At 38.1% G+C, this 27,172-nt stretch overlaps 1 protein-coding gene across 4 annotated transcripts; it reads right to left on the bottom strand.

Annotated features, from left to right (window-relative positions):
- Positions 1 to 1,185: 1,185 nt before the first annotated feature.
- nr2c2 (nuclear receptor subfamily 2, group C, member 2) lies at positions 1,186 to 26,856 on the bottom strand. Of its 4 annotated transcripts, none has more exons than XM_066698186.1 (14): positions 26,424 to 26,856; positions 15,027 to 15,137; positions 14,553 to 14,753; positions 11,915 to 12,017; positions 11,498 to 11,677; positions 9,255 to 9,402; positions 8,647 to 8,737; positions 8,309 to 8,442; positions 7,901 to 8,078; positions 7,339 to 7,460; positions 7,011 to 7,150; positions 6,367 to 6,504; positions 4,054 to 4,159; positions 1,186 to 3,806 (listed from the first exon to the last, which is right to left on the bottom strand). In XM_066698186.1, the coding sequence occupies exons 2-14, from the start codon at positions 15,096 to 15,098 to the stop codon at positions 3,632 to 3,634; spliced, it is 1,788 nt and encodes a 595-aa protein (XP_066554283.1). In that variant the 5' UTR covers positions 15,099 to 15,137; positions 26,424 to 26,856; the 3' UTR covers positions 1,186 to 3,631. The 4 variants fall into 4 exon arrangements, with proteins under 4 accessions (XP_066554283.1, XP_066554282.1, XP_066554281.1 ...); XM_066698185.1 differs by lacking the exon at positions 26,424 to 26,856 and adding an exon at positions 23,055 to 23,454 and having other exon boundaries at positions 7,913 to 8,078; XM_066698184.1 differs by lacking the exon at positions 26,424 to 26,856 and adding an exon at positions 23,055 to 23,452.
- Between the last annotated feature and the right edge of the window lie 316 nt (positions 26,857 to 27,172).

The raw sequence follows: 27,172 nt of genomic DNA, 5'->3' as shown, positions 1-27,172 counted from the left end.
GGCTAGGCCACTCCAGGACCTTAATGTGCTTCTTCTTGAGCCACTCCTTTGTTGCTTTGGCTGTGTGTTTTGGGTCATTGTCATGCTGGAATACCCATCCACGACCCATTTTCAATGCCCTGGCTGAGGGAAGGAGGTTCTCACCCAAGATTTCATGGTACATGGCCCCGTCCATCGTCCCTTGCGGTGATGCGGTGCAGTTGTCCTGTCCCCTTAGCAGAAAAACACCCCCAAAGCATAATGTTTCCACCTCCATGTTTGACGGTGGGGATGGTGTTCTTGGGGTCATTCCTCCTCCTCCAAACACGGCGAGTTGAGTTGATGCCAAAGAGCTCGATTTTGGTCTCATCTGACCACAGCACTTTCACCCAGTTCTCCTCTGAATCATTCAGATGTTCATTGGCAAACTTCAGACGGGCCTGTACATGTGCTTTCTTGAGCAGGGGGACCTTGCGGGCGCTGCAGGATTTCAGTCCTTCACGGCGTAGTGTGTTACCAATTGTTTTCTTGGTGACTATGGTCCCAGCTGCCTTCTGGGCTGATTCCTCACCGTTCTCATGATCATTGAAACTCCACGAGGTGAGATCTTGCATGGAGCCCCAGACCGAGGGAGACTGACAGTTATTTTGTGTTTCTTCCATTTGCCAATAATCGCACCAACTGTTGTCACCTTCTCACCAAGCTGCTTGGCGATGGTCTTGTAGCCCATTCCAGCCTTGTGTAGGTCTACAATCTTGTCCCTGACATCCTTGGACAGCTCTTTGGTCTTGGCCATGGTGGAGAGTTTGGAATCTGATTGATTGATTGCTTCTGTGGACAGGTGTCTTATACAGGTAACGAGCTGAGATTAGGAGCACTCTCTTAAAGGGAGTGCTCCTAATCTCAGCTCGTTACCTGTATAAAAGACACCTGGGAGCCAGAAATCTTGCTGATTGATAGGGGATTAAATACTTATTTCCCTCATTAACATGCAAATCAATGTATAACTTTTTTGAAATGCATTTTTCTGGATTTTTTTGTTGTTATTCTGTCTCTCACTGTTAAAATACACCTACATACAAAATCAGCAGGGGATCAAATACTTTTTTCCCTCACTGTATGTAAACAAACTTGGCAAATTGCAGACAGAGAAGACTTATGATTTGTCTTTTGTTTTCAGTATTCAATGACACAAGACATCACAGATCTGCTTTAAGTACTTTTAATTGTATAAACTGCTCCTTTAGGTAGTAATATCTTTTTTTAGCCACAACGTTGTAACTCCACATTTTTACAGCATTTAATAAAATGCATAAGCTAATCCATGCACTGCAATGCTCTATATACAAAAACAACAATGCAACTCTTCTTCAGGATTGAAGACACTGATTAGATTATAAAAGTTTCAGATTAAAAAAGAACATGCACTCATTTTTAATGAAATTACATGTACAGTACAAAGCCAAATTCACATAAAAGAACAGTGAGAAGCAACAGTCTTGATAGGTTTTAAAAACCTGGAGATCAAATCATTAATATACATACACTTTAGGTTAAAAATTAAGTCAAACATTTATTCTATTTCACCAAATACTGTGGATTTTATGGATTGACATGGCTTCACATTCTTCATCACCTTTTGAACCAGAGTTAAACAGTTTAAATTACAGCTTTATTTTGGAGTGGAAAACCAAAACTTAACTATACATCAAGGTATAATGTTTTAGAAACAAAATATTTTTTCCATCACCTCTCCATATACAGCGTGCATTTTTAACATCATATTTATTTGAATGTTATATTAATAAAAAAAAAAAATAGAATGCAACAGCTAGTAATTCTTTTAATATTCTGAAATGCTTTGCTATGCAAAAGAAAACATTGCCACGCAGACAAAAACCTATTTACAACACTATAATTCATTTCAAATCAAGGAAACAAGAGTTCTTGCTTGTAAAACGACAAAAGCAAAAGCATGTCTTCACATAAGACCCACAGTGTTTGTCACTCTTCATGGAACTATGAAGTACAGCATGTAAGCTGATGTACAAAGCCTTACTAGTCTGCAAACCCTTTATTTTTTATTCTTCTGTGAAGATAGAAGGCTTAACATGTTTAAAAACAAACAGACAGAAAAAAAATCATAAATCAAGAAACTGCTACTCTTTCACAACATAGCGAGCATCTCATACAGCATTTGATTGTCATGGCAGCAAATTAAAGTGTTAGATTTTACATACAAAACACGATGAAGGGTCCAATTTAGAATCAGGCTCCATTAATAAGATTTTTAAGTCTGGGACTTTATAAGCAATGCATTACATTTTGTAGGGGTCTGAATCAAAACTTATCTGTAACAAGGAATAATATATCTAATAATTGAACTGCCTGCACCTACAGTTATACCGAATCATTCTTTACTGGTGAATGCTAGGCTAAATTTAATTCATAATGAGTTTCCAATGTAAGAAATACATTTATAGGCATTCAATTTGAAATATATATTTGCAGTACCTCACAATGAAGCATGTAAGTATTAGATTCTTAACTGTGTTAAGAAACTGTAAATTTAAATTATTTTCATTTTTTGTTTTGATTTAGAAATGCATGCTTGTTTCCTTCCATAATCAAGAGAAAGCCACTGATGTTATTGTGTAATTGCTAGTTACACGAAACACAATACAACCATTTGATTTTGCACCCATGAAAAAAAATGAAAAAAGTGCTCAAAATATTATTACACGGAATAAGAAAAAGCATATATATTGTATATCAAGGTTCTGGTCAATTCCAAACTACTTGAACTGAGAAGTCTGGAACTTAAGCACAACTACCACAATACAGTCAAATACTGCTCAGTGTGGTACTGGCAACTGTTTAACCTGCCTAAAAGACAGCAATAGGATCAGAAATTCAACATTCCCGTAAACATTGCTTATTGTTAAAGGTAAAGCTTCCTTATCCAGACGTTTGTATTGAATAGCTAGTACAACCTTCATGGTGTAAATGTAAATCACTTATTATCTAATAAACATTTATATAATTTAATATTTCTACCTAATGTTGCACACTTCAATTGTGTTTTAGTAAATGGCATGTAAAGGCTTTTCATATTAATTATATGGCATTAAACGTGTTTGTCAAAACTTGCTATCATTAGCAGTAGCAGAACTTATATGGTTAGTATTATTTATTATAAACAAAACACTTGCATTTTAATAAAAAACATTAAAAAAGGCTTAACGAACTGAATGTTTACAAAAGATGGTACCGCTGCCAATATTTGCCATAACACTATTAAAAATGAATAGAAAGGCATTAACACAATTTGAGGAGACTCATTCCATTTCAGATGCAAAGTATGAGCAGAAATCTGGTCCAGCAACGGAATCTTATCTGAAGGTGCACTTGGAGTCTTACATCTCCATTATTTAATCTTTTAAGATAGTAATCACATATGAAACTTTGTTTCTAATTTACAATAGGCCTGACGCAGTGATAAGAGTACATGTGGGAAAAAAAAAGTGTAGACTGTAGCCCTGATACATTTCTTTTTTCTCTGCTTTGCATCAAGCAATAAGAACCAAAAGACATTAAAAAAAATAAATAAAAACGCCAGCTTTAAACAGTGGCTATATGCTGAAAGTACAGACTATGCAGAGGTCCCTGTGATCTGGCTGTTGTATTCTGCTGTTTCCATTTTCAAGATGTAAGGTATTATACTGTCAATGGGAACGTTCCCTATGAGGCCAGTGAAGAACAGCTCCTCAGTTATGCTGGAGCTCATTAGCCGAAGTGCTGGGAGACGCATCAGTATACGTGCTAATCTAGAAAACAGAAAATATGAATTTCATGAAGTTTTAGAAATCAGGCATTACATTTTTCTTAAACTGTGAGTCTTCAACAAAGCACATACGATTTTCCTCACTGACCTGTAGCTGCATCCTCTAATATACTTAGGACCATCTCATAGAGAACCTCACTATGATGTCTCCAAAAGGGCTAAGGGCTAAACTACAGTCAAACATTCCAAAGTCCAGATTATTTCTCATAAAACAGTTTTTATAGCCATACCTGTAAGTGTCATCTGGATATGTTTTCTGAACATAATCTTGTAACTCCATCTGTGCCTTCTCCTGAAATTTTTCGATCTGATTCATACTGCTCAGGCCGGGGTGATCTGAATGAACACACAGGAATACATCTGCTCATTTTACAATGCATCGTTTTTTCTATTACGATAATTACATTACTATTTATTAAGTAATAGAGATACACTTAAAACTCCATATTTTCTCGAGACACACTGCAAGCTTCAGTGATTTTTTGGATTTGCTGCTGATTTCGCAGCGTCAGTGGACAGATGTCTAAAATGGACAGGGGGATTTGCAATGCAATATAATGACAATATTGTTCTTCTTATGAAGAATAAACTAATCTCAATTTAGAATAAAAATGAATAAACCAAATGACGCTTAAAATACAGATTGAAACATATCAGGTAACTAAACATGAGTTTGGCTAAAAATAATTGAAAAAAGTAGAATTGCCATCAATTTATCATGAATCTAATTTAATCTGTAACCACATGATGTTATCAATCTTCCCTACACCACTTCATGCATAATACAGGTGATTTATGTGTCAGACATACATCATGAAGACATGAACCTGGCATATATATACACACACACTACCGTTCAAAAGTTTGGGGACACTTTGAAATGTCCTTGTTTTCCATGAAAACGTACATGAAATGAGTTTGAATAGGAAATATATTCATTGACAAGATTAGAAATAATGCTTTTTAATAAAAATAATTGTGTCCTTCAAACTTTGCTTTCGTCAAAGAATCCTCCATTTGCAGCAATTACAGCCTTGCAGACCTTTGGCATTCTAGCTGTCAATTTGTTGAGGTAATCTGAAGAGATTTCACCCCATGCTTCCTGAAGCACCTCCCACAACTTGGATTGGCTTGATGGGCACTTCTTACGTACCATACGGTCAAGTTGCGCCCACAACAGCTCAATAGGGTTGATATCTGGTGACTGTGCTGGCCACAGAATACCAGCTGACTGCTTCTTCCCTAAATAGTTATTGCATAGTTTGGAGCTGTGCTTTGGGTCATTGTCCTGTTGTAGGAGGAAATTAGCTCCAATCAAGCGCCATCCACAGGGTATGGCATGGTGTTGTAAAATGGAGTGATAGCCTTCCTTCTTCAAGATCCCTTTCACCCTGTACAAATCTCCCACTTTACCACCACCAAAGCACTCCCAGACCATCACATTGCCTCCACCATGCTTGCCAGATGGTGTCAAGCACTCCTCCAGCATCTTTTCATTTGGTCTGCATCTCACGAATGTTCTTCTTTATGATCTGAACACCTCAAACTTAGATTTGTCTGTCCATAACAATTTTGTCCAATCTTCCTCTGTCCAGTGTCCGTGTTCTTTTGCCCATCTTAATCTTTTCTTTTTATTGGCCAGTCTGAGATGTCTTTTTCTTTGCAACTCTGCCTAGACGGCCAGCATTCCAGAGTCGCCTCTTCACTGTTGACGCTGAGACTGGTGTTTTGCAGGTACTATTTAATGAAGCTGCCAGTTGAGGACCTGTGAGGCGTCTGTTTCTCAAACTAGACACTCTAATGTATTTGTCCTCTTGCCCAAATAAGGCAAAAATATGTAGCCGCACTCTCACTTATTAGTTATTTAGACCAGACTTTTATATTATTACAATTTCATTTTATTGAATCACTCACAACGCGTTTCGACACTACTTGATTTCTTAATTGACTTTTTAATTGTTATTTAAAAGACACATGTTAGGTAATTGTAAAGGCTACTTGATGAAGACATAGTAGTGTCGAAACGCGTTGTGAGTGATTCAATAAAATGAAATTGTAATAATATAAAAGTCTGGTCTAAATAACTAATAAGTGAGAGTGCGGCTACATATTTTTGCCTTATTTGGGCCAGCACCTCATAGAAGTAAAGACGTTGTAGTGCACGGATGTTTTTAAGTTACATACATTATATATATATATATACACATACACACACTGTATATTATGGGGGGCCAAACAGGAAAATATTACTGTATATATATATTTAATTAATATAAATATACAGCTCTGGAAAAAATTAAGAGACCACTCCAAGTTCAGAAATCGATGTTAAGTTGTCTCTTATTATTTTCAAGGTCTGAAATTTATACAATGAAATATATATTGATCAAAGTTTGAAATATGCATTGAAGTTTGATAATTGATATATAAATAATGAAACTTGATATATGTAGATCAAAGTTTGATATATATATACATTGAAATTTGATATATATACATTGAAATGTTTTATATATATATATATGTTTGAACAAGCTACTTACCAGGACTGAACAGTACAATAGCCTTAAGGTAAGCATATTCATATCCATCTATTTCCAATTTAGCCATGCTGTTACAAAACTCCTGTAGTTTCCAGATGTGCTCCATCACCAGTTTTATTCTGTCCCCTGACAACTTGTCTAGGATACAACAAAACATGGAAAACACACCAGGGTCAAAAAAGGTGGAAGCAACCAAGCACTGCAGGGTTGTTTTGTTCACGAGCAACTGTGCACATCTTTTTAGCATTCAAATAATGAAACAGAAATTAAAATACAACAGCAGTCACCTTTCTATAAAATATGACCCTGTATTTATTCTCTACAGCAATATTTTGGTCACAGAAACAAAATGTAAACAGATCTTTAAAGTGATCTTAAAAATTGAACAGAATAACTACGAAAAGCAACAAAGTGTCCCGACCTACACCTGCACCAGTACTGTAAATCTCCCGCAGCAGTGTGCCCCTCTCAGGAGTCAAGACACTGCAAGAGATGTTCATATTTAAAAAGGAAAGGACAAACACTAGAGCTAACACACAAAGGCAATTTAGATTTTTAACTATGAGGGACAGCAACATTCATATAGTGATGCATTGGATTGTGACTATGAGATCTCATTATAGGAAACAAGCAACATGACGTACCATCCTGTATGCTGTTCTGCAGGTGGTTGACGATAGCCGCGAGGATCGTGGAGAGACTCATGACCTGCGCACACTGTGCCAAGCCGAGTGTAAACAGCTCGTTCCAGCAGGCGCGGACTAGGCTGGTATTGCAATCTTGACTTGGGGAGGGAGGGGGAGAATAAAAGTTACATTACATTTAGTTACTTTATTTTTTTTGCACAGTCCCCCGATGTGTAATGTTACCTCAATACCAATCAAACCGAATGCATGAAAATTAGACTATAACAGCAATCCACTTAACAAATCTGTAATCGTGTGTTATCGTTCACCATTGTACGGTTCTCACCCAAGTGCTTGGAATGCAGGGATGGATCTGGCCCAGTGCATGGAAAGAAACAGCAGTCGAGAGGCCGATTCACAGATATAGTGTACATTCAGGTATTCTGGCATGGGGCTTGGCATTGTCAGCTACAACACAGAGAAAAAAACAGTTTCACTCTAGACTGATGTCACAAAGCTACACAAACAGACAGGACCTAACTGCCTTATACATCCATTATATCCCTTGTTCATTTAAGCTTAGCAGGTTAATTTGCATTACATCTCAAACTCTTTGCTTTCACACCTGCTGTGGGTAAATGCAATGGTATCTTTCATCTTGGTTGATTTACTTACTGCATGTTTAATTACTACTGTTCTCAGAGTGGCTTTACAAAAACTAGACATTTAAACTATTACACTTTAAAAGGTATTCTGGCAATTGGATGACTGTCCTAACCGGAATGTATTTTCTGTGCGTTTCAGATTGCAGCATTGAAAGCATAGATAAATGAAATGTGTTTTTTTCGTTATACTCATGCACGAATCGCAGAAACACAACGCTCTCTCATCAGCATAGGAATACAAACCTTAAAACTAACATGTGTGTCTGTGAGGAGGGGTCCTTCCACCTCGATGATGGGGGTTGACTGGTCTCTGCTGATCACCTGGATGCTGGCACCCCCCGCTGTGTCGGCTCCCTCTGCGAGGTTCTGGGCCGCACTGGTGTCGGATGGGTTCAGTGCTTTTGCCAAAGTGTCAAAGGCACTGAGGAGGGGGGGAGACACATACACACACCATTACATCACCACCAGCAGACTTGCCTCTGCCCTTCTGGACCTGATGTGAGGCATTTTAAGTGACTGTGTCCAGTTTTCTGAGCGTGTTCTACTTTTAGCATACTGACAAAAATGCACATCACTTGTTAGACGTGGACTGCATAATATTCATGGTTTTTATTAGTGGAAAAAGTCAACCGTATGTGCAAAGGTCAATACCGTGTTATTTCACTGGCAGACTGGTCCTCCTGCTGCATTTCTGAGGTGTCTCCATTGTTCAGGGATTCATTAAGGTTAGCAAGCGAAGTGACCACATTTGCTAAAGTACCCAAATCGCCTTGACTAGACTCAGCCTATAATAAAAACACACACAAAAAAGAAACTGATTTACATGTACCTTTTATTTTTAGTGAAACAAGAAAAATAAACACACTGAAATGAAGGCTGATGTCAAACTAACGAGCAGGGATTAAAACTGCAAAGCTGACACGTGTCAAGGGCTGTTCTTCATAAAAGAAAACTCAGCAGATATGCAAGAAAAGTTTGTGACGACTCACCTTTGAATCTGTAGCTAAAAGTAATGTTCCATCTGCTTGTATCAAAGGCTGCTGAATATTTACTAACATCCCAGGGTCTAGGAGACTAGACCTAAAAGAACATTCAACATAGAATAAAAGGGACATTAAATATGAATGTTGTCACTTACATCTGCACTTATTCTTGAGTTTGTGATCACAGAGATTCATCTGGCACATTTCAAGTAGAAGAACCATTTTAATTAAGCCTGGGATGTTTCAGACTCCAAGCCAGCTCATAATCTGTGAAATCTACAGCATTTATTATTGCATGCTTGATTTGATAACTTCATTGAACACCTTCAAAAGGATCTAATAATATAATTAAAATACTAAATAAATACATACAGTGTGTTGTTACTAATATATATTGTTTATATTCCAGTGCCAAAAGCTTTCTAAACATTTATGTCTGGATGTAATTTACATCATGGTTTGTTAAGTTTATAGAGCTTTATTTGGCTCTTAGGCCAAAGAGGCTGATAAAGAACTTGGGTGTCTAAAAGGTAAACAAGAGGTACCATAACGAGACATTTCAACAACTGTGATTTGAAAAACAAAGCGAACTGGAGCAGCACATTGAAAATTACCTTGAGCCATCTTTATCTGTGATGAATGTGGGGGTTGCAATGAGAGGGCTCCGCAGGTCCTTCCTGATATAGATTTTCTCTGTTGAGGCTGCACAGTTAGCAGGTTTCTCTCTTGGCAAGTCTATTGGCTTTCTTTCACTCTGCACAGCTGAAAAGAAAATAGAAATGCGGCCAAGAGGACTGGAAAATAAGTTCACCTGTATTGTACCATACACACGCATATTCAAACAACCACACAATCAAAAAGACCTTACTTGATTAGTTTGACTATATATAACTCATTGTGGTTCTTATTTTGAAAAGCTAAAATGACATCCAGAAAGTCCTGGAATGTGCTGATGTTTAAAATCATGTTACTGGCCACTACTACTCTCAGTATCTTCTTTATTTGTGAAGTTAAATTGCAAGATTGCAAGAGGAAGAATCTTCCCATGTTGCCATTGCAGCTTTTAACACTTACAGTGGGGGAAAAAAGTATTTGATCCCCTGCTGATTTTGTACGTTTGCCCACTGACAAAGAAATGATCAGTCTATAATTTTAATGGTAGGTGTATTTTAACAGTGAGAGACAGAATAACAACAACAAAATCCAGAAAAATGCATTTCAAAAAAGTTATAAATTGATTTGCATGTTAATGAGGGAAATAAGTATTTGACCCCTTCGACTTAGTACTTGGTGGCAAAACCCTTGATGGCAATCACAGAGGTCAGACGTTTCTTGTAGTTGGCCACCAGGTTTGCACACATCTCAGGAGGGATTTTGTCCCACTCCTCTATGCAGATCCTCTCCAAGTCATTAAGGTTTCGAGGCTGACGTTTGGCAACTCGAACCTTCAGCTCCCTCCACAGATCTTCTATGGGATTAAGGTCTGGAGACTGGCTAGGCCACTCCAGGACCTTAATGTGCTTCTTCTTGAGCCACTCCTTTGTTGCCTTGGCTGTGTGTTTTGGGTCATTGTCATGCTGGAATACCCATCCACGACCCATTTTCAATGCCCTGGCTGAGGGAAGGAGGTTCTCACCCAAGATTTCATGGTACATGGCCCCGTCCATCGTCCCTTTGATGCGGTGCAGTTGTCCTGTCCCCTTAGCAGAAAAACACCCCCAAAGCATAATGTTTCCACCTCCATGTTTGACGGTGGGGATGGTGTTCTTGGGGTCATTCCTCCTCCTCCAAACACGGCGAGTTGAGTTGATGCCAAAGAGCTCGATTGTGGTCTCATCTGACCACAACACTTTCACCCAGTTCTCCTCTGAATCATTCAGATGTTCATTGGCAAACTTCAGACGGGCCAGTACATGTGCTTTCTTGAGCAGGGGGACCTTGCGGGCGCTGCAAGATTTCAGTCCTTCACGGCGTAGTGTGTTACCAATTGTTTTCTTGGTGACTATGGTCCCAGCTCCCTCCTGGGCTGATTCCTCACCGTTCTCATGATCATTGAAACTCCACGAGGTGAGATCTTGCATGGAGCCCCAGACCGAGGGAGACTGACAGTTATTTTGTGTTTCTTCCATTTGCGAATAATCGCACCAACTGTTGTCACCTTCTCACCAAGCTGCTTGGCGATGGTCTTGTAGCCCATTCCAGCCTTGTGTAGGTCTACAATCTTGTCCCTGACATCCTTGGACAGCTCTTTGGTCTTGGCCATGGTGGAGAGTTTGGAATCTGATTGATTGATTGCTTCTGTGGACAGGTGTCTTATACAGGTAACGAGCTGAGATTAGGAGCACTCTCTTAAAGGGAGTGCTCCTAATCTCAGCTTGTTACCTGTATAAAAGACACCTGGGAGCCAGAAATCTTGCTGATTGATAGGGGATCAAATACTTATTTCCCTCATTAACATGCAAATCAATTTATAACTTTTTTGAAATGCGTTTTTCTGGATTTGTTTGCTGTTATTCTGTCTCTCACTGTTAAAATACACCTACCATTAAAATTATAGACTGATAATTTCTTTGTCAGTGGCCAAACGTACAAAATCAGCAGGGGATCAAATACTTTTTTCCCTCACTGTATCATGGCATGACAGAAAACAAACGGACATTTTTGAAAAAGCAAAATGAATACAAATTAATCTATATTTTTATGAAATTGAATCTAGAAAAATGTGTGCAGTTCCACCATTTTAAGCAAACACCCATCTATGCTGATAATTAAATGAGATGTAAATTATACATTTTTTCTTGACTTGAAACTTGGACAAATTTTTAATTAAATGACAACTTGCAGTAACAGAACTCACATTCCATTTTCATGCCCATTTCTAAACATTTTTTCAGCCGGCAGAATTGGCAGCGGTTTCGGTGGTGCTTATTGACAATGCAGTCCTGGTTGCTACGGCAACTGTAGGTTAGGTTCTTCCTCACACTCCTCTTGAAGAAGCCTTTGCATCCCTCGCAGCTAACCGCGCCATAATGCCGACCTGCGAACAAAAAGGAAAGAACAAAAGAAGAGCTGTAAACCACATTTGCCACATAAGAGGAGTTTCAAAGCAGATAGCTGTGCACTACCTACAGGGAAAAAAGAAGATACTGGAAAAGCAAACTTTTCAAAAGGGAACATCTCAAACTGCTGGTTCCCTTAAAATGGTCTCTGCAGTAATAAAAAAGGCCTGTATGTGGTTGCTGTTGTAAGTGTCTGTTAGCACAGATGCTCATACCTGATGCCTTGTCTCCGCACACAACACAGTACTCCACCGGCTGTGCTCGGCCCACATCCGTCTTCCCCAGCAAACGCTCCACTGAAGCTGCATCTGTGACAATCTGAAACAGCCATAGGAATCAGAGAAACGTGAACAGGGTTTTACTCTGTGGGGAGAAAATTTTAGCATTTCATGTCAAATATCCTGCTGGTGGGAAAACACTACACATAAAAACATTGTATATGTAATTTACCCCCCACACCTGTTTCTCTAGTTTTCCCAGTATAATATTATATAAAAATGCTTTTCTCTTATAATCGTATAAATAAAGAACCTTTCAGAAAGGAAAGTCATCACAAGGCCAAAGATTTGTTGTTTAGGTGCAAACTGATAATCTGTCATTCTTTCGGTCTCTGTGGCTTTACAGAGACCTACAGTAAAATGTCCTTTAAACAACCCCAGCATTTAAAGGCCTATATTAAAGATAGGCATATATTTGAAACATCCAGCATATATAGTTTAAGACCCAAAACACATGCAGTATTGTTTTAAATAGAGTACATTTATAAAGTAGATGTGGCAGCCTGAACTGCAACTCTCAACACTATCAAACTTGTTTACTGCTTATTATAATCACACTGTCCAAAATATGTTCCTAGTTCCAAACCTTATAGCATTAGCATATACTATATTAACAGAAAACATATAATTAACAAAACACAAGCTCACTTACATCCACCATTTATACTGTTATTAAGAAGAATTAACAAGTGCTGGCATCTTCAGCAGAAAGCATCAGCTGCTTTGCTTTGTTCGATTTATTTATTAAAGTGAAAATAGGCACTTAAATCAAGCTTCTATAGTTTCCTTTGCATTCTTCCTTTGCTCTCCCTTCGATCTCTGTCTTTATTAATTGAAAATATGAGGACTCAACTTGTTGACCCATGGTGAATAAAATAAGCCCAGCATTTAGAGAAAATCAGCAGCACCACGAGTCTTTTCTTTTGTTAACCTTGATAATAAATCATACAGTACACCTTTCACAAGGCAAACAACCTTCCTGGATGAGTCAATTCATTTCACTCTCGTTAAATCAAATCAGTTAAGGTATGTGCTCATCCAGCGGCGTCATTAGGCCTGGGTGTCTGGGGCTACAGCCCCGAATGTTTTACGAATAGCCCCGGATCTATTCATCTGTCATTCCGATCATGCATTAAAGCCCTTGAAAATAATATGATATCGTTGATCAAAAACACAAGTATGTTTTGGGCCCTCTGTGTGTCATTCAAGCAGCAGATCTACTTCACATTGCTTGGCACATGCACATTATGTATGAGCCGAGAGAGAGAGCGCACTGGTTACAGGTCTTGTCATTGTTGGCATCTGGTGGTAGCTAATTCACTAAGGCAAGGCTTGAGTTGAAGGGCGGCTATGGATATAAGAAGCTTTTACAAAAAGAAAAAGGATCATAAAGGCAAGGAGGCGCAGGTGAGGCTAGAGGAGGTGGAGGATGAGGATGAGTTATCTCCTGTAGCTGTAGCAGCAGATGAGTCAGGACGCCACTGCCTCATCTAACATTACAAGCTCAGGTTGGTGAAGAAGAGGGCTCTTTAACTAGCTAGCTAGTATAGCTCAGTGGTTCTCAAAATTTTTTGTCACAAGGCACACCATTTACGAAAACATGTATTTCAAAGGCACACCTTTACATTATAGCTATGTAAATCATCATAAATAAGACTAATTCCAAGACACACCTGGTCAGCTCCCAAGACACACCAGTGTGCGACAGCACAGTTTGAGAACCACTGGTCTAGCTAGCCTGCACTCACTGTGATATTGTGGAACATGGGCTAAGCATAAGAAGAAAGTGGGATGACCTTACTTTGTCTTTGTAGAATCCAACTGATAAGTCTTCAAGCCATAATCCGTTTCCCCTGAAGCATATGTATGACTCATATGCATCTCTGCAACTGATTTGGCGACTGAAACACTAATTTTGTTTATTTTGATTTCATTTCAGCTTAAGCACCTGACCGGAACCTTTTGGTAGAGCACAGTGTCTCACATCTTATATTAATTTTACTCTAGTACATTTTGGGTCCTCTCTGTCGGCGGTAGTGAGACTGCCTATGCCAGCTAACGACGTTGAATGTGGCAAGGTACCCAGCTAGCTAGTCAATTTGTTTCTAAGCATCAAGATGAAACCAGCAAAGAGACATAAGGTAGACATTACAGCGTTTTTCCACACAATGTGAGTACTTATAGCTAAGATAGATATTTATGATTTAATGAAAATATTCCAAGAACAATATCAGAAGTGCAGCTAAAGAGTTGATGTCTGATTGACAATGTATAAGTCTAGCTAGCTAGACTTTAGTAGCTTTATTAATACTCATTAAAAAGTGCACCAGATTAATACATTTAGCTGTTCAAAATCTATTTTTTTCTTCTGGGGGGAAAATGCCCCTGGACCCCCCCCTACTTTGGGTTTGGACTGTGGGCTAAGCCCCAAATATATTGTAATCTTAGCAACACCTCTGCGTTCATCTATGATGATTTTGGAAGAGCGGGCACTTGAATTGGGTGTCTGATGTTTAGATAGCTCTTGAGTGTTGTGTGTCTAGTTTTCCTTCAGCTGAAGGCAGGTTGGAGTTACCTGTATTCTTCCTGGCACGATGTTGTCGGCTGTTGTAAAAATGAGCTGTTTGGTATTAGACGTCTCTGGGGAGGCCAGGATCACCTTTCCTGCACCAGATCCATCAGGAGTGGTTAAAATAAACTGTTGTTTGGAAGTGCTTGTTGGATCCACTGCTGTGACTATCTGGATTTTCTGGCCGGTCTGCTGGTCCGTTACAATCTGGAAGAAAACAAAGACATAAATGTAAAGAGGCATTCTTCATATTCAAAAAACATGTAACCGTTAACAACCTCTCTCCCTCATATACATACATGTGTGTTTGTGTATATATATTATTAGTTATCTAAATGGTTAAGTTACACATTGAAGCAAAATTTCAGGTATAATAAAACTGTCCCTACAACAGGCTATCAAACTTACATTTAAAGACACACTGCTTCGCTGCTGGCATTAAGAATAGAGGGAGCGAGGAAAGACAGTTCCCAGGCCTACCTGTATGCGCTGTGGAGAGGTGACTGCAGAGTCTGCCGAGATGATCTGAATTCTCTGTGGAGAGCTGCTCATCACTGAGGAGTCTGGGGTGGAGGTCTGCACGGTCTGGACCTGGCCAGGATCACACAACACAGCCACGTCAATATCAGCTCATAAAACACTGTTTCTTAATTTTCCATCTTAAGAAGGACCTTTTAATGATTGATTGTCTTTTGAAACTCTGCATCATTGCCCACCCTTTATCTAATTTGACCCTGATCTCTTGATACCAGGTTCCACCCGCCAATCACATTGACTGAATTCACCAAGTCGTCCTTTCTTTCTTCATGAGGTGTGAAAGGAGGGAACAGCTGATATCAACAACCAAAAAGACCAGGAACTCCACCAAAGGGACAGGTCTAACTGACTGAGCTGGAGGAAGATACGTTGACTGCGAAACATCTGAAGTTTTAGTATGTAGATAAGTCCTGCCAACCACAGATGGAAATAATGTGTTGCTATGGAGTAAGGGAATGGAAAGGACCACTGTCGCAGGTGTACTATAGATGGATAGTTGCTATGCAGATAGAAAATTGATCATATTATTGATTTATGGCTCCATCATATAACCATGATCATTAGAATCTCATCAGTGAATCAATAAACAATTTATGAGTTTTTTGTACCCGTTTAATTATATTAATAATGGGGGTTAACTTGTTATGAAGAATGGTGCATACAGTTTCTATAATCCGGACAAAAAAGAGCTTTTAAGTTTTTTGATTAAAAAGTATAAACTGCCACACTTCAGAAATACAAAAGAAATCACATTGATCACAACCCTGATTATAATGTTGCTAAAGTGATTTCTCAATGTTTTGTGCAAGTCATTGGTCATGCTGGTGTTACAGTCATTTACAAAAACAGCAGGTTATCATGTGACCACTGGCAAGTTGTCAAGATGGCATTTTCCCTTTTACCCATCTTCCGAGGGTTTGTGATTTTGTTTATAGTCCTGCTCTTCCTTTGAATCCAATGCCTTTAACTTCTGTCAGTCACACTCCCTCCGTTTCATAACAGTTTACCACTATTTTACGTCCTGTTATCTGAACTATATTTTTGCCATAAAAATGCACCTAATCTTTTCTGACCTATCTCCTTCTGAGGCAATGTCTATGGAAAATCATCCACATCCATTACATGGTAATCCAGACATCTGAACTATGGTGAACAAGAGATCTGACCTTTATGCAGTGTCAAAGTTGGACAATGCCTTAGAACGTCTGACTGTTTGATTGATTCATGTACTTATTTTGAACAACGGTTTAATGATCTCAGAGAATACCTCCATTTTGATGAAATATTTATTCCATAGTTTAGACTCCTTTAAGAACATAGGAAAGGTTACAAAAACCAAAAGCGTCTTAGACTATCTGATTTTATTTTTATTAAGGTGTAAGAGAAGATAAAAATGGTCTTACAGGTGCAATCTAAAAGGATGCATCTCTTAAGGTGCATTGAAAGATGGTAAAACAATTAAGAAATTAAGAGCTATATTCATAAAATAGTAATATCATGTTTAATTTGCTTTTGTTAATGCTTAGATAAGCACCCTGAAAGATGTTAGCCACACTTCTCCACTTCTTTGTGTTTTTTCCTCATTAGGAAAAAACAGGTGTTAACTTAGCGCTACACTAAATGCAAAATTAAATGGTCCAAATCCTTTTTTTTCACTTTCAGCTTGTCATCAAAATTTTAATGAGCCATCATACTAACTTATTCATGCCACTGTATAGACCTAATCTTACAGATACAGAAAAAGCTGTCGATAGTTAGCAGGCTTAGTTGTTTTGTACAGATCAGTTCTTCTCTTCACACAAGCACACCCACACACAGAAAAAAAGAAAAAACTCTTTGAAATTCGTTGCATTATTTTAGCTCTGATCATCAGCCGAAGCTGGGGGCTCAGATACATAGCAATCATTACTTTTTTCTGTGTGTTTGTTTATTTCAAGAGTAAAAGCCAATATCCCAATGGAAGATATTATACTCTTTCAACAGCCAGTTGCTCAAAAACAATTTTAGAGGGATGCAATTTTTTTCATGAAAGGCAAAATACTGTCTGCAGTATGTAACACCAGCATTTAAAGTAGAATTAATAAAAAGTGTTTATTTAACTAACATAGTCCAACACTGCATGCTTTACTCTGACAAACAATGTAGAATTAGTTTACTTTTATAGTTTCTTTTAATGTCACAAATAATTGGCTGGCAAAGGATCAAAGATTAAAGGGATCATATATGAAACACTCACTTTGTGTCAGGCTGCTCATTAAAGTGATGATGACAATTTGAAAGAGGAAACATGTTATCACCTTGTAGCAAACCAGCATGTTCAATTTGCAGTGACCCTCAATTTATCTAACAAATGCATCCTCCAGTCATGCCGCTTTAAAAGAAGATGGATGTTGGGCCACCACTACTCAGTGTCCTTAGTTTATCTTTCTAAAAACTGAGATTGTTATCTTTTCATGTAATTTAAGGCCTGGAGTGAAGAGGAATGTACAACATGCCCCCTGGGTCCCTCAGTGCCTTACTGTACTTTATTTATAAACCTTTTCATTGAGCCTGTATGTGTGAGTGAATATGTTTTTACCACACAATAATGCACAATGCCAAGAGAACAATTTCTGATACAGCTGGGGATGTAGAACTAGCCAGAGAAGCTAGATACCTGGAGGGGATCTTACATTATATAAAAAAGGTACATCACATACAAAAGTGTTATTGAAAACTGCTACTGTGCCAAGCCATTGCCCATACATAATTAATATTTTTCTGAATTTTGTTACAATTTTATTCCCACTATTATCATTAGCATATACAGTACCTGGAGTTATTACACTTATTTTTATAATAATAATAATTATTATTATTAAAACGGCATACAATTAAAATAGTATTAATTCCATGTGTGATGTACATGAAATCTATGCAATCTCAGTGAAGAAGATAGCAAAGTTAATATGCCAGCAAACTAGGTCACTAGACCAGGACCCAAGGGGCAGAGACAACAAGTGGTGAAGAAACGTCTCTTTACACTTACTCAGTGTATGACACTGCCTTTACAAGCAGATGTATCTCTATAATGTGGCTTACACAAGGTTTAAAATGAGATGGAAACTCTTCGAGTTGCTTAGAGATGCAGATCATTGAACAAGAATAGGAGTTGATGTAATGCGATAAGTACCTTGGTGTTTAATGGCTTCGGCCGCTGTCTTTAAACTTAGATGCATATCTAGTCATTGACTGTGCTGAAGCAGTGTTATGAACTTTTGGGGCCCACAAAATTAATGAACAGCGGTGTATAAACCTTATTCATTTACTCACTTATATAGATTTTGAATTTGAAGGCCCTACCCTTTGTGGAATTTAATCCCAGCTATGGCAAGCACAGGAATTGTTTTTAGATTATGAAATTAGCATACAGGCAGTAACTGTGATTTAGATATTAAGACATATTTAATAATACAATTAAAAAAATATGTATGTTAAGAAATTTGATTTTTATTTAGAAATAAAAAGCTTCCTTCCTTTGTTTAATTGAACCAATTTCTAACAAAGATAATTAAGTGAATTTCAGTCTTCCTGTGCAGTCAACTGTAACTTTCATCAATACTAAAAAAAGATATCTAGTTGAAGAAAAGGTTGAGAGAGAAAACATTCTATAAATGTATTCTTTAACAGTAGTGAAATATTACTACTGCACAACAGTCACAATAAAATACATGCCTGTAAAACTACTCGATTCATTCTTATCTACCCTTTCCAAGAAGAGTATTATACAGGATCTCCATTATTTATTTAAAATGAGGAAGCATTGTAACAGGAAAACCATACATTTACTATGTTTCAACGAAAAATATTTTGCCACCGCAATTGCACTGCTGTGAGCCCAGAAAACATCTGTGTCTTAACAAATAAGCTTCAGCGTAATGCAGAGGTATTGTGAGAATTGTGATCTCTGAGCACATGTGTGGCAGTCCCTCAGTACATACCTCTTAATTAAATCCTTGTCATGGCCCATTGTTTTCCCAAGGAACAGTACTACACTATCCATCTATGTATGATATAGAAGATATATAGAAGAATATACATCACATTTTTATTTATTTTTTTAATTTCAAAGTATTTTTTTACAATAATTGTTAAACAGCCTCTCTTGAAACACACATTGTATATGGTAACAAAAAGTATTTCGCTATCATTACCTGAAATACACACCATAATCACATTGCTTAATTGATATATAAATTTCAAAGCCCCAATAGGTGATCCAGAAACACAGCAAGAATACAATTAAGGGATTTAGCATAATGAGCAGCAGAACCCTGAATTTATGCAGCAGCTGGTACTGCAAATCCTGGTGAAACAAATTTAATGGTCATGAAAATTCAGTGAATGTTAATGTAAGGTTATTCACTGGTGCTTCCTTTGTCTTAATCCTGCCTAACATGAATTATGCAGCTGAACTAGTTAACATTTGCCCTAGTGTGACCCAGAAATATTCTTATATATTTTTTTTTCTCCAAAGGAAGTGGTATGCTAGACCTAATGCTTTTACATTACTGTGAGCAAAGATAAACAATATCTACAGAGATACTGCAGACTGCTATTAATATCTTGTGGCTGGCGTTATATGTTACATTGTTTCTAAAACATTAATTTAACTGTCTCTTCTATAGCGCAACAAAACTTTTCTTGAAGCGTTCTATAATTAACAGGGGAATTAAACCCTGGAATTCTTCTACTTCTAATGCGTATACATTACTACTGCTTCCACTGTGTGTGATCTACTACAGTAAAATACAACACTTATCTTTGACAGGAAAGAACCCATATTATAAAAGCAGGAACAATCATGCTACTCATCTCATCCTATGTGCCCCTTGAACAGAAATTAAAAAGACTATGCTGAGCAAGGTCTGCATTTGCAACATGAACAGTTAAGCTTCCTACAGACACCTCTATTGTGCTTCCAGGAACTGAAAGGCTGCATAGAGGTTACAGTACTTACAGCGTCAAAAGCCTCCTGCAGGACTGCACATATTTCTCATATGAAAGGTTTCAAGATGAAAAAGCCAGAGGTCCAAATCAAAGCTTTATCAGCTGCAGTGTAATAATAGTCCTTGTTTTGTCTGTCCATATGCTTGGAGTAGAGAGCCTATAAAGGCAGACAGAATTGTTCAAATATGCCCTCTCTGTGACCCTGTTCCTCTGAAGGTCAAGTGCACTATCAGTCCCCGGTAACCAAGGAAGCAGAATCGACGTGTTCCTGCTATTTTGCCAGCTGCTGAGGCAATTTGTCTAATAATGTGATTAATTTCATCTGGGGAGCTTCAGCCTAGGTCACCGTGCCTCTGTAGATTTTCACCTGCATGATTTCCATGGGAGGTGATGTTACACTGTGGTCTTTTACAGGGGAAAAAACAGGTCACTTCATCTTTCTGCCTCCCTTTACACCACCACAGACAGACATGTACATTATTTAAATGAGAAAAAGCAATAAATCACAAGAAGCTAAAAAACTGCCATTGACTGAAAACCTCTTTTTTTTTTTATTGTCCCAATTGTACCGACTCCTGTTTTGATAGAAATCTTACTTTATGTAGATAAATGTATATGTAAACGAGCGTTAGGTTTCCTGCTATTAAATCTATACTGGAGAGTTTAAATTACAGGTCAGTTATAAGAATATACATTACAATAGGCTGAGGAATTAATTTTTAGAGGTATTTGCTCTACATTTCATGCAGACCGTACGTAAAAATTGTTGTTCTTGCTCAAAGGCAGATCTTAACATCTCTGTTTTGCCTAGCAGCTCCCCAGAGACTGGTATTAAGTACAATCTTATTATAACAAAGGATGGCTAATGCATGGCATTCAATGCATTTCATGACAAAGAATCATGACACTTTGCATGGAGCAGACATTTCCTTTATTATTATTATTATTATTATTATTATTATTATTATTATTATACAAAAATAATGTTTGGTAAATACATCAATACATACAACTACAATTTCTACACATTGAATTATTTCTATTTGCATTTAATCCTGTTTAAAAAGACTGCAGTCACAGGGGGCTTTAGAAGATAGCATATAAAATGTAACTGAATGCCAATGGCACTACTTTGTGACTTCCATTCTGATAGGAAACATTAAAAATGTATATTAAATCATGCTTTCTTTTTTAAAGTTGTGTATATTAACATGATGCAGTTTCAAAATTCTGTTCATTCTGATGTCTCAAAAAAGCATTTCAACATTTGAAACCCATGGAAATACACAAAAAATATCTGTGTGGGAAATGAATTCCAGATTAACATCTTTTAAACCTGCTTTCTACGTATTAACTAAAGAAAAAGAAAAAGAAACACATCTCTCATCCTTGAGTAAACTTTCCCTCAGTACTATGACAGCATATTATATATCTATTTAGCTAAAACCTTTCTAGGAGAAATGCTGCACAATCCATCATCTGTTTCACATGGGGACCCTTGGAGATTGCCTGTACATTAGACAAGACACAATATAACTACACTACATGCAAAACTATTAGTAATACAATATATTTCACATCAATCTTGCCTGAAATATATCAGCGCTATTCTGTTAGGCCTCATTAATTCAGAGGATTTAATACGCAATATCATCAATGAGATCCAGATTAAGTACAAACTTCAGCCCACCCTCCAATCGCCAATAACAAGACCAGAACTCGACGGCAGGTTTTCAATGTGTTGTTGGGCGGCAAAGCAAGAAGCTTCTGGCAAACAAAACTAATGCAACTGCCAGAAGGATTAACACTTCTTTAATAAGTAAATAACGGAAACTTGGTCTTACCCAGTCAGATTCTACATTTGTTTTCTGTTTAGTATTATGTTACCGAGAGAGAAAATAATTAAGGAAAACAAGACCAAATAAAACTGTGTTGTCAGCGAGACAAAAGTGTCGCCCAAAAATAATCAGCCATAAAATAATTAGTTTATTATCACTTTTACTTCTCCAGCAATGATAACTGTAAGCAACACTTCACGTTCGAATAACTGAGAGCACCTCAGACCACACAGTGTTACATGCCATGTTTTTAGCAGTTAGTGTCCTTTCAGATACTGCACTGTTTGAACTGGGTACCTGTAAATCTGCCCTTGTCCTGTACAGTTATTTTTCTGGAAACTTCTAATAAAAGAGATAAAACCCCCTTTTGTCACATACATAAATCACTGAGCGACTGAGTCTTTTAGTTTTGGATTACATTTATCATTTGTTTTTTTAATTGCAGTTCCAGAGAAGGTTGAGCAGTCCCAACCACAGATTTAAGAGGACAATTTTTACTTGTTTTACTTTTTCATTAAAATAAATTGGAGTGTGTGTATGTGTGTGTGAGCGGGAGATAGTATCTAAAAATAAAAAAAGTCTCTCTCAACCGCCTAGCACCTGACACAGAATAGGATGATTGAGGAGGACTTTCTCCAGTCATCAGGTCAATATTATTCAAACTGAGATACAGAATAATCAAAATAAACAATGATTGGATGCAAGATATATTGCATACATATCTACTGGTAGCAACATTATTGTTTGAGGTATACAAGGCATTCCGCAACGCTTAAATGTATTGTCTTTCAATAATGTGACTGGGATCTTGCAAGTTATTATACACAGATTGATACATGAGCTCTATCAATCCTTTGTGTAACTCCTTTAAACAACTTTTCTGGCACTGTACCATACCAATTTGATGCAGCAGATCAGTCAGGCTGTTTGAGTAGGGCAAGCACATTTCCCCACACTGAATATTCCAGCCAACATAACAGCCATGGTAGGATTCAGATGAGGCACGTTTCCAAATAACCTACACCTTTTCCGATGTTTGTCAATGAGACCAAGACAAAATGACACAGCACGAGTATGCATTGGGAACAACCTCCATGGAGAAGACAAAAGCGTGTCAGCTAGTACTGTATCGTCTGTCACTCACCTCAGCCACCTGCTCTGTGTCCACTATCTGCTGAGCTAGCACCTCCATAGTGGTTGCCATGGCGATGTAAGATCATTAGCGAAACCTGTTTGGAAAGAAGCCAGCAGCTTCTATCAGCCAATGTCAAATTAAGCTGGTATACTGTTCTGAATCACATTATTTTGTACGACTGTTTATTTTACTTTCTTAAAGAAGTTTCATTTAGATGTCTTATGCTGAGGAGACAAGATTACATGGACAAATCAAAGCCTATGAAGTTCTGAAAAAATAATTTGCTTCCTAATTCCTGTCCCGAAGAATCCCAGAACCTCCAAAGTCTTTGCTTGTGACAGCAATTCACTGAACTAGAAATGTTAGAAATGTAATTTTCTTATACAGTGTCAAATTATAATGCCGTTATAGGTCAATAATATTTTCATGCCTGACAATATTTCATGGTTTCAAGATAAGGAATATTTTAAGACTTTCCCAGTTTATTGTTATTTTAAGTCAAAGCAATGTATGCTGTAGTAAAATATATAAGGCTGAATAATTAATTCAACTGCATACCCTGCAACATTATATTGCAATTCTTCATAGAAAAAATAAATCTCATGATGTCGATCAGGCCTGCCATTATTTGAATTATTCAACATAATTTTCACTTGACTGCCTTCCATATTGTATCCCTCCATCACAGCCTATTACAGACATCTTGCTCTCCTCTGAAGCAGTATCTATCCAATACATGCATGTCAGCAAGGCATGGATTACTGTATGTCCCCTCACTGTGACATTTCCTGATTATAACATCAGTCCTCTCAGTTCTGGCTACTGCAAAAATACATTTAGGTGTCCCAGAACAACAATTCCCTACAAAAGGCTAGGTTGAGAAAGTTTTTTTTGGTACTCCTTCTCACACCATTTTCAACTGTTCCTGCGGTTCAGCGGAGTTAATCACTTTGAGGATTCCACTTCCCTTCAGGATCATCTTGCCTTCTTCCTGCATTGCTATTTTTATTGCTCTGCTCTCTGCATTTCATACAGTAGCATCTGCCTCACAGTTCTGTTCTAACCAGTACTCGATTACAAAGGAATCAATCAAAGGAATGTCATTTACATACAAGACCATTATTAGAGGGAATGCATTACTTGCAGTATTTTTTGGACACAAGGTTAGAAAAACAGCATAAGAAATGGCTTGAGGGCTACTCCCTCTCTAGTCAACAAACATGACATGTAAGAAAAAGACAAGTAGGCTATAGCTTTACAGGGCATTAGGTCAAGAGCAGGGAAGTTTATACCACAAAACTATTTGTTGCTTGCAGACTTAAAAGGTCCACAAACAAGTTTGAATTGTATTGTAAAACAGGATTCAGTGATTAATCTACACAATGCCATAGATGTTTAATCTATTGTTCTGCCAGGCACTAGAACTGTTTAAAATACACACTTTACTCTCTACTTATGCAGAAAAGCAGCCAACATAGTTTAAAACTAGTTCTCAGTCATTACATTACATTACAATACATTATTTGATAGTATACACATACATTTGCCAATAGTTATATAATCATATATCATCATAAAGAAAATGGTTTTAATTATCTCAGACTTGCAACATTTATAATTGGGCCGATACATAACCACATACTGGAGTTATACAATATTTATAAGGTGACACAATTATGTAATACTTTGCTTTGTACTGTATTGGCATTCCCGTGTTCTGCAGTGTTCCCAAGGGTTTAAACTACAACGACTTGCTTTGACTGTGTTTACTTTTGGCAATGCGGCAGATAATACATTCAAATAGTAAAAGTAAAGAGAATGCAAGAAGAAGAGAATGCACTGTCTGTTCTGTTTAATTGTAAAAGAGACACTTCCCATATCCAAAAGAATGGAGAAAATTAATTACGCCATGGGTGACAAAACCACACATCACTGGCACACGTCAGTGCAGCCAATTAATATAGCGGCTTCCCATTGTACAGAGGATCAAAAAGGCAATTTTATGTAACAACATGCAACTTCTATTATTAAATTAGTTATTGCCTTACAAATCGTCAAAAAAAAGAGCACAGCCCTGATGGTTTTCTTTAACATCGACTATTTCAATCCATTTAGTTACTGAATATTGCTTTCCATTTAAATGCACATTTTTAAAAACAATGTCAGTTTTGTACTGCTCGTGTGCTATCAACGTCTGTTGTCTTAATGATACATTACTAACCATTAATCTACAATAGAAACATTTTATTAGAGTTTTTATTATCATTCCTCAAAACTGAAATTTTGGGGAAAGCTAAACATTTAAAAATGATGTTTACCGCAGACAGATTCCCACAGTAAAAGCATGTTACTTTACTAATATTTTGACATTTTCACATTAGACTGATTCCACAGGATGCTCTGCCCTGATGATCTCAAACATGGCATACAACTTTTCGGCGTGGCAGTTTTGAAATGCATTGGATAATTTAAAATTATGAATGCACCACTAACTGGAAAACCTGTGCTTTTGTTTAAATTGCAGCACAGACACTGGTCCCCTGAAGCGGATTCAGCAAAGGCGAACTGACCGAGCACTGGCCGCGTTCTCGTAGCGCACATTTCCGCAGTTCTGCACAGATCTGCACCACTGAACCAATTACATTACAAGAACAGTGCAGAACTGCGGAAATCTGCGCTACAGCAACCCAACCACAGTGCAATGTGAAGGGGTGTTATAGACGTTCAACACAGAATCGCATCATTATGCTACACTGCTGGCTCTGCGATTGGCGTGTCCACATTGCCGAGCTATGATTGGTCTTGGGAAATGTCCTTCAACCTTCAGTCCCGGCCGAATTTAAGACGCATTCAAAGACAAAAAAAAAACTAAACAAAATGGAGAATCTGGCACAACGCCAAGTTACGCCGAGCAGCCATTGGACTATACATGTAAAATTGATTTAAAATTACAAAATGCCCGTGGTCTTTGTTGTCGCTTTCATGCGTCAAAGGTGGCACGCAGTTCACCGCAGCCGCCTGTCTGTATATGCACACAACCCCGGCAAACCAGCCCCCTGTCCCCGGGATGGCAAAGGTAAAAGGGTCGGGTTCAGCTGCGTGACACACCGAAAGCAGCTCCCCTGCTCTTTTGTCTGCGCAAACTCGGAGCTCTAAAACACGCTTTGAGAAACATGTCGCAAAACAAATGCATTTCCAACCTCCTCCTTAAACACACGACTAACATCTCACAGCACCGCCCGGGTTTTAAAAACACAACGCCCGGACCTGGCGCCAGCTTCCCGGAGCTCGGGGGAGTCAAAGTGAAATTCACCTCGTTTTGCCGCGACGCGTTTCAATATACCTTTTAAAGGGCATGCAAGTGGGGTGAAGCCTTACCTCCTGGGGGGGGGAAAAAACGTTGTTTGGGGTTCTCAGGTTTTAAAAAAATTATTTGTTATTGTTTTTCTCCTGTGAAAGGTCATAGTTCGTGACCCCGTTCCGCCAGCGTGCCGGGAGTTTTTTCTTCTTCCTCCTCCAGCGCTCTTCTCCTTCCCAGCGCGCCGAGCGGCGAGAGCCAGACAGCGCTGACGTCACCTGTCTGCTGCGGGAGGGCCGGCGCTGATTGGAGGCGGTGCGCTCATGTCTGGCTCTGCTTGCCTTCTTTAGGATGCGGAGCTTTTTTGAGAGGAAGCCTGTAAGTGGAAAGGGATGTTTCGCGCAGAAAGTGGAAACCTACACAGCAAATACAACAGAGCCATAGATTAGCAAGAATCCCAAGGTCAGGGAAACGTCGCTCGGAGGAGGAGGATCAGCCATGAAAGCGTTGCGCTATTGATGTACATGCACATTTGCACATCAGCTCGCCGGGCTGGGACTGTTGTCAAAATAGAGAGGGAGGCAGAACCATAGCAAGACAAAGCATGCCACACAATAATGACATCATTATAGTGTATTCGTCCAGTGATGAGGTTTAAAGTCATTGGACAATTGGGGGATGCTTAATGAATATAATTTGTTAGTTATCCCTCACACTTTCTCTCTCTGACACACACACACCCTTTCTGTAAAGACCAAAGGTCATATTTATAATAACATACTTTTTTCTTCTTCTTCTTACTGTTATTAATTAGTAGTAGTAGTAGTAG

This window comes from Amia ocellicauda, chromosome 3 (assembly GCF_036373705.1).
Source record: "Amia ocellicauda isolate fAmiCal2 chromosome 3, fAmiCal2.hap1, whole genome shotgun sequence".
Classification (NCBI taxonomy): domain Eukaryota; kingdom Metazoa; phylum Chordata; class Actinopteri; order Amiiformes; family Amiidae; genus Amia; species Amia ocellicauda.
Note: the sequence above shows the minus strand (reverse complement) of the source record. Positions and strands in the feature narration are given on the sequence as shown.